At 37.4% G+C, this 16,606-nt stretch overlaps 1 protein-coding gene across 3 annotated transcripts in view; it reads left to right on the top strand.

Moving 5' to 3' along the window:
• The window catches only part of LOC131077815 (ATP synthase subunit O, mitochondrial), an 84,848-nt gene extending 78,050 nt beyond the window's left edge, over nt 1-6,798 (top strand). The window contains exon 6 of one of the 3 annotated variants that reach the window (XM_058015383.2): nt 6,342-6,798. In XM_058015383.2, coding sequence (XP_057871366.2) covers nt 6,342-6,353 — 12 coding nt within the window. In that variant the 3' untranslated portion in view covers nt 6,354-6,798. Of the gene's footprint in view, nt 1-2,181; nt 2,803-4,945; nt 5,262-6,341 lie in introns of those variants that run through there. The other 2 variants (XM_058015381.2, XM_058015382.2) reach the window with 2 other exon arrangements.
• The last annotated feature ends 9,808 nt before the right edge of the window (nt 6,799-16,606 follow it).

Genomic DNA, 16,606 nt, shown 5'->3' with positions numbered 1-16,606 from the left:
CATCAACAAAGTTTTTCTATGCTATTTAAGCCATTGTCTTGATTGACTTGCATCTAACCTTTCAATTCCTACGAATCAATACTATCTCTGACCCTGAAGGCGAATGATGATGATGATCAAACAGAATGATAATCACAAATCGTTCATTTCCTAACCCTTGAGAGCTTATTGACCTCAATTCATCCTAAGGAGGGAGAAATGACCTGATTACTTCCTGGCAACCTGAGATATTGCACCTCCTCAAGAGAAAGGTTAATAGCCAAAGACACTACAACTAACCTAGAAAGCAGAAAAAAGTGGCTTTCTCTTGTTTGATGATAAATTGGGGCTTGAAGGTCAAGGATTACTGGGTGGAAAAGATGATTCGTGCCAGGTTGTTCCAAAAAATGGAAGGATCCCTTTCTTTTCTTGATAGGATTCAATTTAGTGGTTGGACAACCAAGAAGATTTTTATAAGGTGATATTGGTTTACAGTATTATTAGAAAATAGACATTTTCCTCTTTTGTCTGATTGGCCTATTGATTTGATCTAGTTTACAAATGCTTCGCCAAAATGCAATGCTTTGGTTTGGGTGGCAGCAAGGAAAAAGATTTTAATTTATGACAAAAAGTACCTTTGATGTTCCCTCTAGATGCCTACTGTGGTGTTTAACTTTGTAATTAGTGGACCATTTATTGCTGCATTGCCCTTCCTCACAGGCTTTATGGATTACTTTGATTTCTAAGTTAGAGATGAGCTGGATTTCCCTAGCTACAAGTCATCAACTCGTCTTGGGGGGACACCAAGATTGAATTTCTCTGTGCTCTTTGGGGTATTTCGTCGGAAAGAATTTGTGTGATTTGTAGAGGTGTGGGATTCACTTAGGCAAGTGATGGTCTGAAGTCAAATGCACTATTGTGGATTTTTTGAAGTTGGATGTTTAGAAGGTGGTCTGCTGCTTTCTTTGAATGAAATTAAGATTTTAAGGCATGAAATTTCTAGGTCAATCCTCCCATTAGTGGGATTTTAGTTAAAAATGGTAAATTGAAGAATGAAAAAATGGGGACTTCCTTTGTACGAGTTTTGGGGTGTCTAGGTGTAATATGTAATGCCTCCTTGTTAGTCAGTATCAGCCAATCAGGATTAGTCTATCACCAGGGCCTCATATGACATAGACTAATAGGATGGACAAAGGACCCTATTTTCGGTTGATTTTCTCTTGGTTCAGATGGGTTGCTCGGGTGGATTGGGAGGTATTAGTTATTAATTATGATGTCTCAATGTTGCCAAGTTAAAACTATATTAAAACCCAAGTTATACTCCTCCAAAGGTCACTTAAGTCTAGAGAGAGAGTGTGGACACCTTAGGAGAGAGGAGTGGAGTTCACTACATGTTGGGGTTATTTGTAATATTGCAAATGATATTAAAAGGTGACTTTAAAGAGCTAGAATTATAAAGTTGTGAAAATGACTTTATAATAAAGTCACTTTCCTTGGACACCACCCCAAGTGGAGTTAGAAATTATAAAAAGGTGTGAGTGAGACATTAAAATTAAATAAACTCAAATTAAAATCATAAAGAGAGCTTGGGATAGAAATCCTAATTAGGGTGTATGGTTTTGGAGTTCTATAATAAGGCACTTGGAAAACATTGTGGGGTAGGTTATGTTATGTTCGATATTATTTCACTCCTGTCTCTTGAGAGGCGCTTAGCTGAACCCTAGGGTTTGGAGCAGCTTGTGTGGACGAAACCCTTCACAAGTCTCACACCTGCAGTTGTGGAAGATCATCTCAAGGTGTGTAGGGAGATTCTACTTCAGCGATCTCATTTGTGCATCAATGAAGCTTCAGTTTGAAGTATTTTGTTGTGTTTTTTGGTAGATCTGCCTGCTTGCCAAGCCGACCCTTTCTTGGGCAGATTTGAAGCAAGGAGAAGACACAATATTTGCTGTTTAGTGTTGACACAACTTGTTTCACCACTGACAAGAGGAAGAGGCAGATCTGACAAGGGTTTACCGTTTAAGGTTTGGTGAACATTTTCAATTTATTTTTTGATTGAGCTGCTTGCTAGTCTGGCTGATCCCTTTTGGCCATATCTGGTGCTTGATAAAGACACTTCTAGTACTGTTCAGTTCAGTTTATATGAGTTTCTTCATTGCCAGTGTGTGGAGCAGATTCTAATTAGTTTTCAAAGGGTTGCAGGATCACCATCAGTAACAAAAATCAGTCTTAAGCAGGCTGTACAGCCGCTTCGGTGAATTGGTGTTTCTAGGCATAGTCGCCCAGGGTTTGAAGCCTATCCTCAGCACTTCTAGGGTGCCAAAACCAGAATTTCATGTTGAGACTGTTTGAGGGATGAAGTAATCAATTTTGAAAGTGCTGCAACAATATTTCTGAGTCTCGTAGTTGGCTGCTACCGTGTATCTCAGATCTACAAGTTGGCTTCTTGTGAATTTCCTTTAGGAAACTGTAAGTGGACATCAATTGGGATCTGCAGCTAAATCTGGAAACAACTAGTTGAAGGAGGTTACTTTGTTGTTGCATCAAATTTCTCATCATTTCTCAGATCAGAAGTTCAGTTCCAAGACAGCAGCCATTAGAGTCTTTGTAACAGCTCTTTTTTGCCAATGTAAAGGATCATGTTTCATACCCTAACTTAAGAACTATTGAGATGGGTATGTCTCCTTCCAGTTGTATGTTCAATCTCTAATTTGTTGAGGTCAAATAATCAGTTGTTACAGTCTGATTTCTATATCAGACCTGAAACTTTGTAATCAGATTATGATAGTAATAAATTGTTTATCTAAAGTTGAGTTATCATTCTCTTGATTGCAAAATAGTAGTACTTAATATCATTGTTGTTTATACGTATTACATTGAGAAAACTCTCAAAAACATCATACAATCACACAAAATAACATTAGTTCCAGACCAAAATTCAGTGGCAGTTCATAGTGTTCCACATGAGGGTGGGACATTACATGATACCATTCTGGTTGGGGCAGGTGTTATCATTTACAATTCTTGAGGTAAATTTTTTTAAATAAGGTCCATTTTGTAAGGCCAAAATATGAATAATGAAGCAGATGGGATGGTTATGGTTGTTGTTCTCTTGTTGGTGGAAGGGAATTTTATGAACATTAAATGTTTACATAAAGAAAACTGGTTAAATTTGAAACTCTGTGGGCTGTTGCCATCTTCTGCTAAGAGGTTTGAATCTATTTGTTTTTTCCTCCATTTTTACCGTAAATGTAATTGGGTGGTTGATTTGCTTGCTAACAAAGGTATCAATTTTAACTCTTTTCGTGCCTAAGGTAAGTTCTAATGCCGACGATTGGGAGGACTAAATGACATCATATTTGATGAGAAACCACCTTGATTGCTTTTCCTCACACCATTCATATTCATTATGATTGGTGCTGCTTTAACATGTGCAAATGATCAAGTGTGCAATTAAAATAAACTTTGGGGTGATGCTCCACACCCTTTATGTCACCATGCAGCAGGTTAAATCCGATTACATTGGAGACCATGGTGACAAAAGTTAACTACTGAGCCACATCAAACACATCCTTACACCCTTGCACTTGCCCAAGACCGAGCAACAGGTTAGTTATTGATTTTATAATCCCAACATAAGGTGCACTGTACATTTCTTTTGCCAAATCCCAGATTCTCATCCCACAGGTGCAGATTTGGGTTTTTTTATTTCCTTCTCCAGATAGGGAACGCAATCACTTATTAAAGTAACAAAATCATTATTAACATTCTTCCTGTCTCTAATTTCTTCCTCTATCGTCCCTTCCCCATCTCACCTGGCTTCTCCTCCCCTTTTCTTAATTGGATCATGTGTTTGCCCTTCTTTCATTGCGAGGCAGATGCCATTATTCCAACAGATCCAATAACAGCCCAAATTCTTCATGGACATGTCAAAAACCAGATCTTAAGGCTTACACAGGGGATAGTCTGATAGATAATAAAACCATACATGAATTGTAAAACCAGGATCCCTGTACCCGAGAGCCCTGTACCATTATTGACTCAGGATCCTTGAAGATCCTTTTTGATAAGATCAAGTGCCCCCAGTGTGAAGTTATCCTGCAAATGTTTTTCAAGCTATTGAGTTCCCCAACCACTTGATATCACAACAGGATACCTCATAATTAACTTAATTAAATCTGGCTCATAGAGAATGGTATCAAACAACAATGATTTGCATTCGCCACCCTCAAGATATCAATAACAATCCTAAAGTCTCCCTCCACTATTTATTTATCTATTTTCAACTGTGTTCCATGGGGAATTGTCCCCTGCCTTGGTACTCCCATCCCCATCCCGGAAATGACTCAGGGTCTTGGAGTTCCTTGTCTAGACAGCCCCTTATACTAGCAGTGGCTTAAACTCGAGGTCTGATTTTGATAAATACCTACCAATTGCATCTGCTGATTAGTGAGAGTCATATATTTTTTATGTTTTTGTCATTTTTTAGTTGAAACTTGGAGGCTTAGGACATTTTGTTATAATTCTTGTATAATATGTATGCACATTGACAATGAAAGCATTTGAATTTTGTTACTTTGTTTGTCAATGCTTATGTGAAATCTCAATTCAAATCTAATGTTATGTATTTAGCTTCTACAATGTCTATGATGAATGCTTTAACAATGTTCTCGTATGAATATTTGAAATCTGTCTATATTTTTGAACTTCTCTATTTTTTAATAGTCGTTCGCTACCATCCTCTAAAAATGGCCCAAAAGTACCCCTGTACTGGAAACATGTCTCGCTGTCCCTTGCCATCCCATGTCCGAAACTTGGAGCATAGATTTTCAAGATGAATTATTAAATTTCAGGTGTTAAAGATTGAAGTATGCATGATTTGAACTCTTCTTCAACTTTGTCCTTGCATTTTGTAGTTCCAGGTTAGATATTTACAGTTTGTTTTTTCCTGTTCTATTTTTTATAGATTGATCAAAGTATTCTTGGAGGTCTGGTTATTGAATTCGAAGGCATTCTTATGGACATGTCTGTCAAAACAAGGCTAAAGGAATTTGAAGACATGATACGCAATGCACCGATGTAGTGACATATCCAATGTTTGTGCTTCTTGCTTTTTGCCTATTGGGCATTAAATAATCACGTGGACAATTTTTGCATAGAATTGCAATATGAATGGCATCTTCTTTGTCTTGGCAACTTTGTTTCCTGCCAATTGATCCTGTAAGACAAAATTTTGGCTTTGGTATGCTTTAATAAAGTTCTTTTACCCACTTTAACTGCAATGTTTGACTAATTGTAACAGTTTTAATTGTGGCAAGGACTAGACTTATAGGAAAACGTTTATAAATTCAGACATTTAATCACAAATAGTTTAATTTTTTTCCAACTCCCCATTGTTTATATCATGGCTTTGCTAAAGACAAATCGTAACAAGACATTGGATTAATTGTAACAATTAAAATTTTGGAAAGGAGTCGAATTATCAGAAAAGTTTTCTAAATTCAGACATTTAATCACAAATTAATCAAAATTGATTCTGACTCTGCATTGTTTAAACTTTATATCATGGCTTTGCTAAAGACAAATCGTTACAAGACTTTTGATTAATTTTGCGTCCTTATTGTGTATATGTAACGGACAAGTTTTATGTTCAGTAAAAGGGAACATTCATATTTAGACTTATGGAAAATGATGCAAAATGCAATCTATAAATCCATAAAAGGCTGCTCTAAGATGTTTGTGTTCATCTACTATACATATAACGAACACAATCAGTATTTTGAATACAGGGAACTGTTTTAATTATTTGACTTCAATTTGTGACATTTTTTGTTTCCAGTGTAACGCTTAGCATTAATATGGTAGATATTTTATACCTATTAACACATTGTTCACTTTATTTACGTGCTGTAGCCATAATCAATATTATAGAACTCTTTTGAGAAACTCCCGTCCTATGTGTTGAGCTTTTTGGGTTAGAGCATTGTGTTCTCATTGTGAAGACCTTAGTTTAAATCTCAAAGAGACAACTTACATGGAATTCCAAGCTGACTCTTGGTCTTCCATAGTGGTTGCTCGGTAGATGATATTAATCTCATGGTTGTTCTTGCAAGAGCTTGTAATGGTCTCATGTTGATGCTTGCATGAGCAGAATATTTGTAAACAAATAGCAATATTTAAAAAAAACTCTTTTGAATCAAAAGAGATGACTTTTCTGGTTTGTTATTAGAAAGTTAATTAATTTAATTTACTAAACTACTATTTTCTATCTCTAGTCAAAACCAAACCATGTAACTTGAAGTCACTTTGAAACACTACTAATTTGAGGAATCTCACAAGATTGAAGAATGCAAGTTGTGTAGGGGTTTCTGTAGGATCTGAGATGAATGAGGTATTCTAGGCACCTTGGAGTTGAACTTGGTTAAGTGGCGTGCAGAGAAACAAAGTGAAAATGTGGTCGAGTTTGTGAGTGGAAAAATTACAGTAGGAACAATGTGGTGTTTTCTCGTGTCCTTATGGTGGTTTTGTAAATCATGCACCCTACTAGGCTGAGTGGTTTTATCATCAGAAATGGGCAAATAAAGTAATGACTTAAACAACGTTACTTCTAGTTGTTTACATTTTGGGCTTCTTGGATGTGTCTTGTTGGAAAGTGTGGTAAAAAATTGTGAATGTGTGTGCAAAGTCATTGAGCTTGTAAAAACTACATGGAGATAGTAGAAAGCGTGTGTATTTGTACAATCATTGAGCTTGTAAAATCTACAAGAAGATAGCAGAAAGCTTGGGTTTTCAGGTTATTTTATGCTTCATTCTTATGTTCTCACTTCACTTTTGTTTGCTGTTCATGCATACAATGATTTTTTCACATACAAAACATCAACTAATCATTATTAAGCATACAGTTATCTTTATGCTTGGGTTTTCAGGTTATTTTTATGCTTCATTCTTATGTTCTCACTTCACTTTTGTTTGGAGGCCAATGGAGGGCCAATATTGATTTGATTATGAAGGGTTGAGATTTAGTTGATCGGGTGATATGCATGATAAATTAGCGCATATCACCTTCTCATAAAGCTATAATTGTCTCCTCTCTTGGTACGCAACTAGTGAATGGGTACCATCAAAATCTATTATTATTCCATCTGGCCTCACTCCCACGATCAACTAAGCATATAATTTATCTATTGATATCGATGTTGCTGAATTAGCTGTGAATATCTATGTTACCTACAAATTGGATAGGTAACAAACTGGTTGTGTATTCTATTTCATTATCACATCAACCATGCATCTCTCCGCGGAGACGAGAATACCATTCTATCTTGTCAGTCTCTTTTAGTTTAACGCAGCTAATCTCAACCTCATCCTACATCAGCGAGCTAAGGCACAAATGCATATTTAAACATCAACTTGCCCAACTCAATCATAGGAAGGACAAATTGGTAAACGGAAGATAATAATACTCTAGCAAGCTTATAAAAGGTCTTTGGCTTCTTAAATAATCGGTAAAAGAAATTGTTTATTTCCCTAATTCGCTTTTATCCTTAAAACTGTTCTTACTCCAGGAGAACATTTCTAAGAATATTTTAAAAGTGGACAATTCATAAACAACTATAAAATTACAAAGTTGGCTAGAAAATGTGTGAGAAGCTAAATTACCGTCCTCATCGTGGATGATGAGTTGGCTCTCTGTATTGTTCAACTAATGTAGGACTGATTCATAAATAGTTTGGGTATTCTACTCGCATTATTAACATGAATTTTAAGTGCTCTAATTAGTGAAGAGTTGATATGGTTGCTGATATGGGGATGTAAATGTTGCAGAAAGTAGTCTTAGAAGTCTTGAATTGTACTTGTCTTGAACCAGAAAAGTATGATCATGTCACATAAAATGGTTTGGGAAAAGTTCCATTTGGGTGAAAATTCAAGGAGTGGGATTAAATTTGCTTAGAAGTGAAAGCATAAAAAGGCGTTGCTTTTGTAAGCCACACGCTAATTTTACTTATAATGCATCATAGTGTCTTAACCTTGATACAAATAAAATTCTATTCAATTTATTGCAGATGATACTTCCAAGAAGCATGTGTGTCCTTCAAATATATTTTTTTTGTTGGGCCTTTTTCTTTTTAAGTCATGTAAGAATTTCATTAAATACCATGTTTTTGATAAATAAAGCAACGATAACTAGGGCGTTGACCCTTTACAAAGTTAACAGGCTAATTGAAATAAACAGACCAAGCAGGGGTGTAAACCCCAAACAAACAAATTTAGACAGACCAAACAAACCCACCTGTCAAACCATCAACAAACCAATCCAACTCAAGAGTGGGGAGAATCCACAACTTGATGAAGGCGGGGTTGGGGAAGGGGGCTAGATTTTCCTTTCCACCTGCAACAAATGATCGTCCAGGAAACATTATCATTAGGAATGTTCAAAGACAAATTAGGGGGGGAGACCCCGCAAAGACACTGCCAGACTGCTGCAACAAAATACGAGTAGAAACACAGTAGACTGTTGTTGAAGAAGAACAAAATTGCTAGGAGAAGAGCGAAGTTGAGGATCAGGAGCAAGGGATGTAGGAGCCAAGGGGACGGAAGAGTCCATAACAACAGTAACCTCAACAAAGGCATCATCAGCTGTAAGGGGCACCTCATCTCGAGAGGATTCAACCGAGGCAAAGTCAGAAGCATTAATTGTCAAGTGTCTCCAGTAGCGTCCTTCCACCAAGTAGCAGCGCCTCTGCGGCGGGAGAGAGACCAGTTTGAAGCTAAGTGGCCCATTGAGAAGCACCTTCGACAGCGAAAGGGGAGGCCCTCATAATCCAGTGGTCGAGTCCATGGCTTATCCCCAACCATAAGAACCACATCCCTGGGGAGGGCCAGAGATATGTCAACATCAGTTAATAAGCGAGCAAAGGTAGAGTGACCCATGGAGGACGTGGCATCGTCAACCTTCAAGAAACTGCCAATGGAGTTATCGATGGCCTCAAAGCAAGAAGGCTCCCAAAAACGGAGGGGGAGATTAGGGAGGCAGACCTAAACCAGACGAATAGATAGAGATTTAATAAGGGGGTTGAAGGAAGAAGACCAGGGCTTAATGGAGAGAGAGTGATCCCCCCAAGACCACAACTTTCCCAAAACCAAATCACGGTCATGAGTAGAGGTAAAAGAAGCAATGAAAAAGCCTTTAGCACAAGGGAAAAGCTCAATACCATAAGCAACTAAAAGCTTCCAAAAATCACTCACTCAATGATGAAGGTTTGGAAGGGAAGGCCAAAACCCAGGAAATCTGCAGACCAAAGCACTGTATTGGTAGAAAACAATATTCTCCACAACCTCTTGGCCACAGACCACAATAGGGGAAGTCTTGGCACAAGGAAGAGGACAAACCCCCTGGAAGGATGGGCAACAGATCTGGCCACACGAGCAAAGCTACGGTTCCCAACAAAAGAAGGTCTGGGCAGAGCATTAGCAGCTGCAGGAGGGTCGTCAGGAGCACCACCAGTATGAGGAGAGTCCCTATTAACCTGAGAATTGGTAGCAGTGGCAAGGGAGTCCAAATCCAAAACTGGAACAGGGACACCAGTCGTGGGGGAACCAACATAACCCACCACCAGGGGAGCATCACGCACAAAACGCTCAACAGAAAGGAGAGGGGAAGCAACGATAAAGGGCACAAAGTAGCCCCCACCGCTACCCACATCAGCGACATCCCCAACAGTTGCACCATTCACAATGACAGGGGCACGAGGCCTGTTTGAAAATGCTTGGGCGGGAATCACAGACATCTCGCAAAAAGTTTAAACACCATGTTGATTTAGATATGCTTTTTTGTTATAAAATGAAATCATGATAGACATGAAATTTTGTATGAATGTAACCCTCAAAATAAATTGTTGAAAAATTACATTTGTGAACTATGGGGAACACTCCCTTAAATAAAAACTTGACGCTTGAAAAATAACAAATGATGTTTGTACAACAACCTTTTAAGTAGGGATGCATAAGAGTAACAAAACTTGATTAATACTTAATGGAGAAAATTACATCCAAATATAAGACTGTTGGAAAACCTAAGGATACTATTAAAATCTTAAAATATGCTGTGTCTAAGAACCTTGTTTTCATATCTTAAAATGGAACAAAAAGTCATGATTTGCTTGCCTTTTTTCTTCTTTAATTGTCCATTGTTTGATGAGCTTCTTAAAAAGATAGTCATTTTCAAGCTAATGGCTTTGTGTAGAAGTTGACTTCATGAAAGACTCCTTGTGTTGGTCGTTCAAAGTCTTAGGAGAGAAAGGCACATCCCTTTCAAGAATCATCACTCTTTAAGGAGAGGCAATGTACTAAAGTGTTTTAGAATTTAGAGAAGCCACATGCTCAACAAGCTTTTGTTCAATTGGATATATATATTGGTCGCTCAAAGTAATTCTTTTCCATTATATGATTTACATCTTGGGTTTTGCTTCTTAACAAGTTTAAATTTTGAACCCTCAAGCAACACATACCTTTGATCTTCAAGTTTCAATGTTCTCCTTTTTTTGTGATTTAGCTTAGATGTGCAGCTTGAAATTTTCAAATAAAAATAATGTCCTTATTCCAAGGATAATCCTTCAAGTAACATGGAACAAAAGATGGGTTAGAGCTCACTTGATGGACTTCAGAAGCTTCAAAATTTGCTTTAGCAATTAACTTTGCTAGGCCTTGACCTTTGACCAACTTGGTTGTTTGATCTCCATGTTATACTCTTGAATCTTGTTGATCCATCTATAGTATTTTCTTGATGCTTCCTATTGTACAAAGATATCTTGACAATAGAATGTAGTACAAAGGTTGTGATCTTGGCCCTTACAATGTAGGATCTAAATTTTTTCACAACCTTAGCAAAGGTATAGGCATGCTTCTCCATCGCAAAATAATTGAACAACATCCTACAAGGATATTCTAAAGAAAGCTATTAGGTATTCATATCGTTTAATATTTTTTTGTAGTAGAGCAACAACAATAGTAAAGAATGATGCAAAAGAAAATAATTGGAAAGACATACAATTTAGGATTTGTGAGCATTGTGCCTTCATATATAATCTCTATGAAGGAATTAGTTGATTCCTTAGCCCAACTGGAATTTTGTCCCATTTTCAACACTTTAAAGATGGCCTTTGTTTTCTTAGAAAGTTGGAAACAAACCTTCTCACAAAATTTAGTTGTTCAAAAAAAGATTGGACCACCTTAATTGTTTTGGGTTGAGGGATAAGATCAATGGTTTTGGCTTGTTTTGGATCAATTTTTACCCCTTCCTTGGACACAATGTGCCCAAGAAGCTTGCCCTCTTCCTCACTAGGAATAAATTCAATACTCCAAGTGTTTGTAGTGATCATTTCAATCCTTGGAGTATGCAGTCAAATTATATTGGTAGATAACCACGATCTTATCAATAAGGATTGCAAAAGCAACTCCAAAGCTCTTTCAAATATAGCTCCAACATTATGGCATTTAAACATGTACAAAGGCTCCCCATGGCATTGTGAAGGTTGTCTTATATTGCCCTGAATCCTTGACCATGACTTGATTGTAACTCAAGAAGCCATCCATCATAGGCATCAACTCTAATTTGGTCACTCGTTGCAGCAAGTGGTCCATACTAGGCAATGTGTAGTTGTCGTTGAGTGACTAAATATCAATTTTTAAAAATTTATGCATAGCCTAATGTTCCCATTCTTTTTTCTAACCAAAACAAGGTTAGAAATTCATTCTAAATATTTGATTGGTTTAATAATACCCCCTTATTTTAGCTTCATTAGTTCCTTCTATATTTGAGGAGCAAGAGTTAGAATGATATGGTGTTTCTTTTATCTAAAATGCTTTGTATTAGGCTCCAATGGATTGGTAAGCTGAAATAAGTCTTCTCTATAACCCTTCAACTCGTGATAAGTTCAAAAAAAATCATTTCTTATACTTTCTTAATAATGTAATTAGCATTTGCTTCTTTGTTGGCTTCGATCTTTTACTAATACATTTGGGAGTTGATTTCCCTAAATTTATATCTAAGACTGTGCAAAAAATAACCAATAATTTTTTTTGTCTCTATCCGAGACTATGCACTTTGGTAACTCATGTAACATAAATACATCTTTGAAAAACAATGTAGTTGTGTGGAATGTATCATTACACTTGTTTTTTATTATAAAAGCAACAAAAAAGGGGAGTTGACCCTATACAAAGATAGTCCAAACAAGCCACTTACAATTAGTAAAGAGCACACCATTGACAACAAAGGCCATAACATACCACTTACAACACTCTCACAGAGCAACTAGGAACCCACATTAAGGGTGGGTAGAAATTTAACCTACAACTCGGGGAAGTTTTGGAAAAGGAGAAACAATCTCTCCTTGTGGACAAACAATAGTTTAGGCATTGCTATCATTTTGAACACCATCAAAAGGGGGAGCAAGTGGGGAAATCCCCTTACACTATCAACACAAGGAGAAGAATGTTGACCAAGTGACACATTATCCATCAAAGGCTAGAGTAGGACATGTGCAATAGGAAGTGTAGTGTCCATAGGGCCAAAGGGGCCACACCATCAACAAGAGGTGGAGTAGGAATCACAAAGACTAAGGAGTCCACACCATCAGCAGGAGGCAAAACATCATCCTGGGAGGAGTCATCATTAGCCTGTGAAGAGTCATCACAAGAAGAATCAAAAGTCATGATCACAATGGGTGAAAATGTAGAAAAACCCATTAAGTGGCATCATCAACTTTCAAGAAGCAACCGATAGAGTTTCCAATGGTCTTAAAGCAAGAATTGTCCCCAAAATGAAGGGGAAGTTTGGAAAGATGAACCCACACTAGACACACACTAAGTGGTTCAGTAAGAGAGTTAAAGGAGGATGTCCAAGATTTCATCGAGAGATAGTGAGCACCCCAAATCCGCATCTTTCTCAACACCAAATCACAATCAATAAAATAAACAAAACAAGCAATAAAATAACCCTTAGTACAAGGGAAAAGCTTAATGTTACCATCAACTAAGGGCTTCAAGATTCTATCACACACCAACCCCAAGCATTGGTAAAAATCCACATTTCCACCACATCATAGACAAACCACAACAATAGAGGACTTGGCACAAGTAAGATGATGAGATTTCTCCTTGGGAGGAAGGGCAATAACAAAGTTGGCAACACAAGCAGAGCTTCGTCCTTCAACAATAGAAAGAGGCTTTGGTGGGGACCCAACACCCATAGCACCAAAAGACCCAAGAGCAAGTCTACCAAGTGAATGCATAGAGGGAAAAACCTCTCGATAAGAAACAACGAGAATTGGTGAAGAGCCACCATTAGGAAGGGTCGGCAACAAAACCTTAGGAATCCACAACCCAAACCCCACCAAGGGTAGAATAACATGCATGCCTGAGAGCCCAAACCCAGGTACAATAACAACCACATGTAGGAGTATGCATAGATCAATCTCTTAGATGCAAGAGTCGAAGATGTTGCAGGAGTATCCAAAATGACTTCGTATCCTTAGTTTTGTTGCATGATATAAATGAACCATTTTCGAAAATCTATGCTTTGCAACAAAAATTGAGTCCTTAACTCTCTAAGTTCGATGCGTCCCCAAAACAAAATCTATTCTTATATGCGCCCATGGCCCCTCTGATATATGCAATGGATAATATAACTCTATATTTTGTCTTGCTCCTTTATCATGCTAGAAAAATCTACAAGCTTGTATCATAATCCTTCACTTGTGCTAACATCTTATCTATCCCAAAATTTCCATTCAAGCCACCAATATGTTTTTCTCTTATGAGGTTTTCCCCCATCAAACTCTTGGGCATGCATATTTTATTCCCTTTAAACAATAATCCATCTTGGATGAAATACTCTGTCATGTAGCTCTACCCCCTTCCATTGTGCTGAGATAAGGTGTTGTACAACTTACATAATATTTATAATGTTTATTTTATTATTGTGTGTGGTGCACCTAGGAGGGCGTAGATGGACTCCCATCACTAGGAGTTAACATTCATGGTGCCACTTTATGTGTTGTCTGTAGCATTGAGAAATACATTTAATGTTGGTCTCACATTAGGAAAATATATTTAATTTAATATTGGGCAAATATTAATAAAGTGAAAACTTAGTACCCAATATTAAATTTGGGGTTACCCAATATTAAATTTGGTGTGCTTGGTTTTGTGAACTCATGGTTTTGCGTCACATGAATTTACTTTATGACTTGGTTGTATTTGTGTTAGCTTGATTCTAAATAAGAAAGTACATGTTTAGTGGTTAAGGTTGGCCTGGTGAGTGGATTGTCGATCTTTTGAGGAGTGCATATGTGAAGCATGACATGGGATGAGTGGATTCATGCTTGGACACATGGAGGATGCATGGGAGAGGCTGCATATTTGAGAATTATTCATTGCTTTGCAAGTGCTTTATTGTTGAATAATGAGTATGGATGCTTTCGGAGGTTGGGTTTTTCCCTCATGGGGGTTTTCCTTGGATATATCTTGTGTTATCTTGTGGCTTATCTATTTGATCTTGGCATAATGGTTACTCTATAAGCTTGTGTACATGATTTTCTCTCATGGTTTATGTAGGAAATGGATTAGATACTAAGCATTGATGCATTATTTCGTAACACATTGGACTTTTGTTGTATGTCCATGCTTCCTACAAGTCTAGGTCATTTAGGTATAATTACCTCATTGCATCAAAACCCACAACATTAATTCTTAATGTATTTATCAACAAACATCTTTTGCTAAGTGCATATACTACTCTATTTCATTTACTACTTCAATGTTTCAATACAAAAGCATTACTCTTCAAGAACTCGACTCAATTCATATGCCTCTAGTTTGACTTACATTAATTATTGATATACTTTAGGGCATGGTGGTATGTTTACAACATAAATTCTTAGGAAACAAATAATGCCTCCACTTCTTTAGAGCCTAAACTATAGCATAGAACTCTTGCTCACACATTGATTTATTCTTCTTCTCTTCATTTAATTTCTTATTGAAGTAGGGAATGGGCATTCCTTCTTGAATTCACATACCCCTTATTGCACTACCACTTGCATCACAATCCACTCGAAACACGTTGACAGAAGTTTGGTAATGCCAACAATGGTTGTTTGATCACATTTTCTTTCAATGGTCGGAATGTTCTCTACTACTTATATCCAATTAAATTCATTCCTATTACCCTTCATAGTTTGTATTATTGCAACACGAACATTGTGCTTTGTTTGGTTATCCTTGCTATGGTGTCCTTGTAACACCTTCCTTGCAATTATTTGCCTTGTCATACGAAAGCTTTGCTTGGCAAAATATTTTCTTTTAGTCCTTTTTTGTGGATTTCCTTACATACAATGCTTTTTTTTGTTATCCTAGTTGCGGTATCCTAGTAACACCTTTTTTGTAGTTGGTTTCCTTGTGATAAGAAAGCTTCGTTTGGCAAAATATTTCTTTTCAATTTGTATCGATCGATTGGCTTGAAATTAGAAAATTTTTCTTGGGAACCCTTTTGCAAGATGAATGGAGCTAGCATAACACAACTTGCTAGACTAGTTTGACTCTTCCTTTTCACATGGATCACACAACATAACACAACTTCTTATCCAGTGAGAATCTATGCTTCCATGGATCACCTAGCATAACACAACTTGTTAGCCAATGGAATCCATGTTCCTTCCCTGTCTCTCTCCATGAATCACCTATCATTACACAACTTGCTAGCCTATTGAATCCATGTTTCCTTTATCCTTCCCCATGAACCCATAGAATAATGCACTTTGCCAGTCATTGGATCATGGCTCATCACTCATTGCAGGCTCTTTATCTTCTCGTGTGACCACTTGCGCTCTTGTAATATCATTCCAAGAATGATATTAGCGGTTGAGACATTTTGATTATCAAAATCCCTTCAACTAGTTGACTAGGAGATGTTTTTTTAGTACTAACCCCTTTTTATGCATCTTTTGTCTTTGTTTATCTGTTTGTCTTTTGTTTGTTTTTGTCTTGTTTTGTGTGTCTTTGCATGTGATTGTGTGAGTTAAGATCCTAGGGCTTGTTTCCTCAAATTTAGTCATGTCTTATCTCCTTGTAATCTTATTCCCAGATGTTCATCTCTCTCTCTCTCTCTCTCTCTCTCTCTCTCTCTCTCTCTCTCTCTCTCTCTCTCTCTCTCTCCTACTTTAGCATGAGTATTTGTGTAGGCTCTTACTCCCACTAAATGTGGCATTGTAAATTGTAACCTTATACAATCTATACCACTTTTTGTGCGCTTGCCTTAGTGTGTCTCATTTGAGCTCTTATCCAAGTTAATTGATGACCTTTTTACCTCAAAAATGACATCATATGTCTAGATGGAAATCTAAACCCCTGTCTCGAGTTGAATGCACCCCATTATTGGCTTGTTCACCTTGTTTTGGCTGGACACGGATGTTTGGGACGTCCTTGTCCTAGGCAAGGGCATTCAAGATGTCCTTTGCCTAGACAAGGGCGTTTGGGACATCCTTGTCCCCCAAAACTAGACCCAAATTCAAACGTAACAGTTCTCGCTTCTTGCCAGTTAGCTCCCGATTACGAAGCCTGAATTTGA

Source organism: Cryptomeria japonica, chromosome 10 (genome assembly GCF_030272615.1).
Source record: "Cryptomeria japonica chromosome 10, Sugi_1.0, whole genome shotgun sequence".
In the NCBI taxonomy this organism is placed as follows: Eukaryota; Viridiplantae; Streptophyta; class Pinopsida; order Cupressales; family Cupressaceae; genus Cryptomeria; species Cryptomeria japonica.
This window is presented reverse-complemented; position numbering and strand designations above follow the sequence as displayed.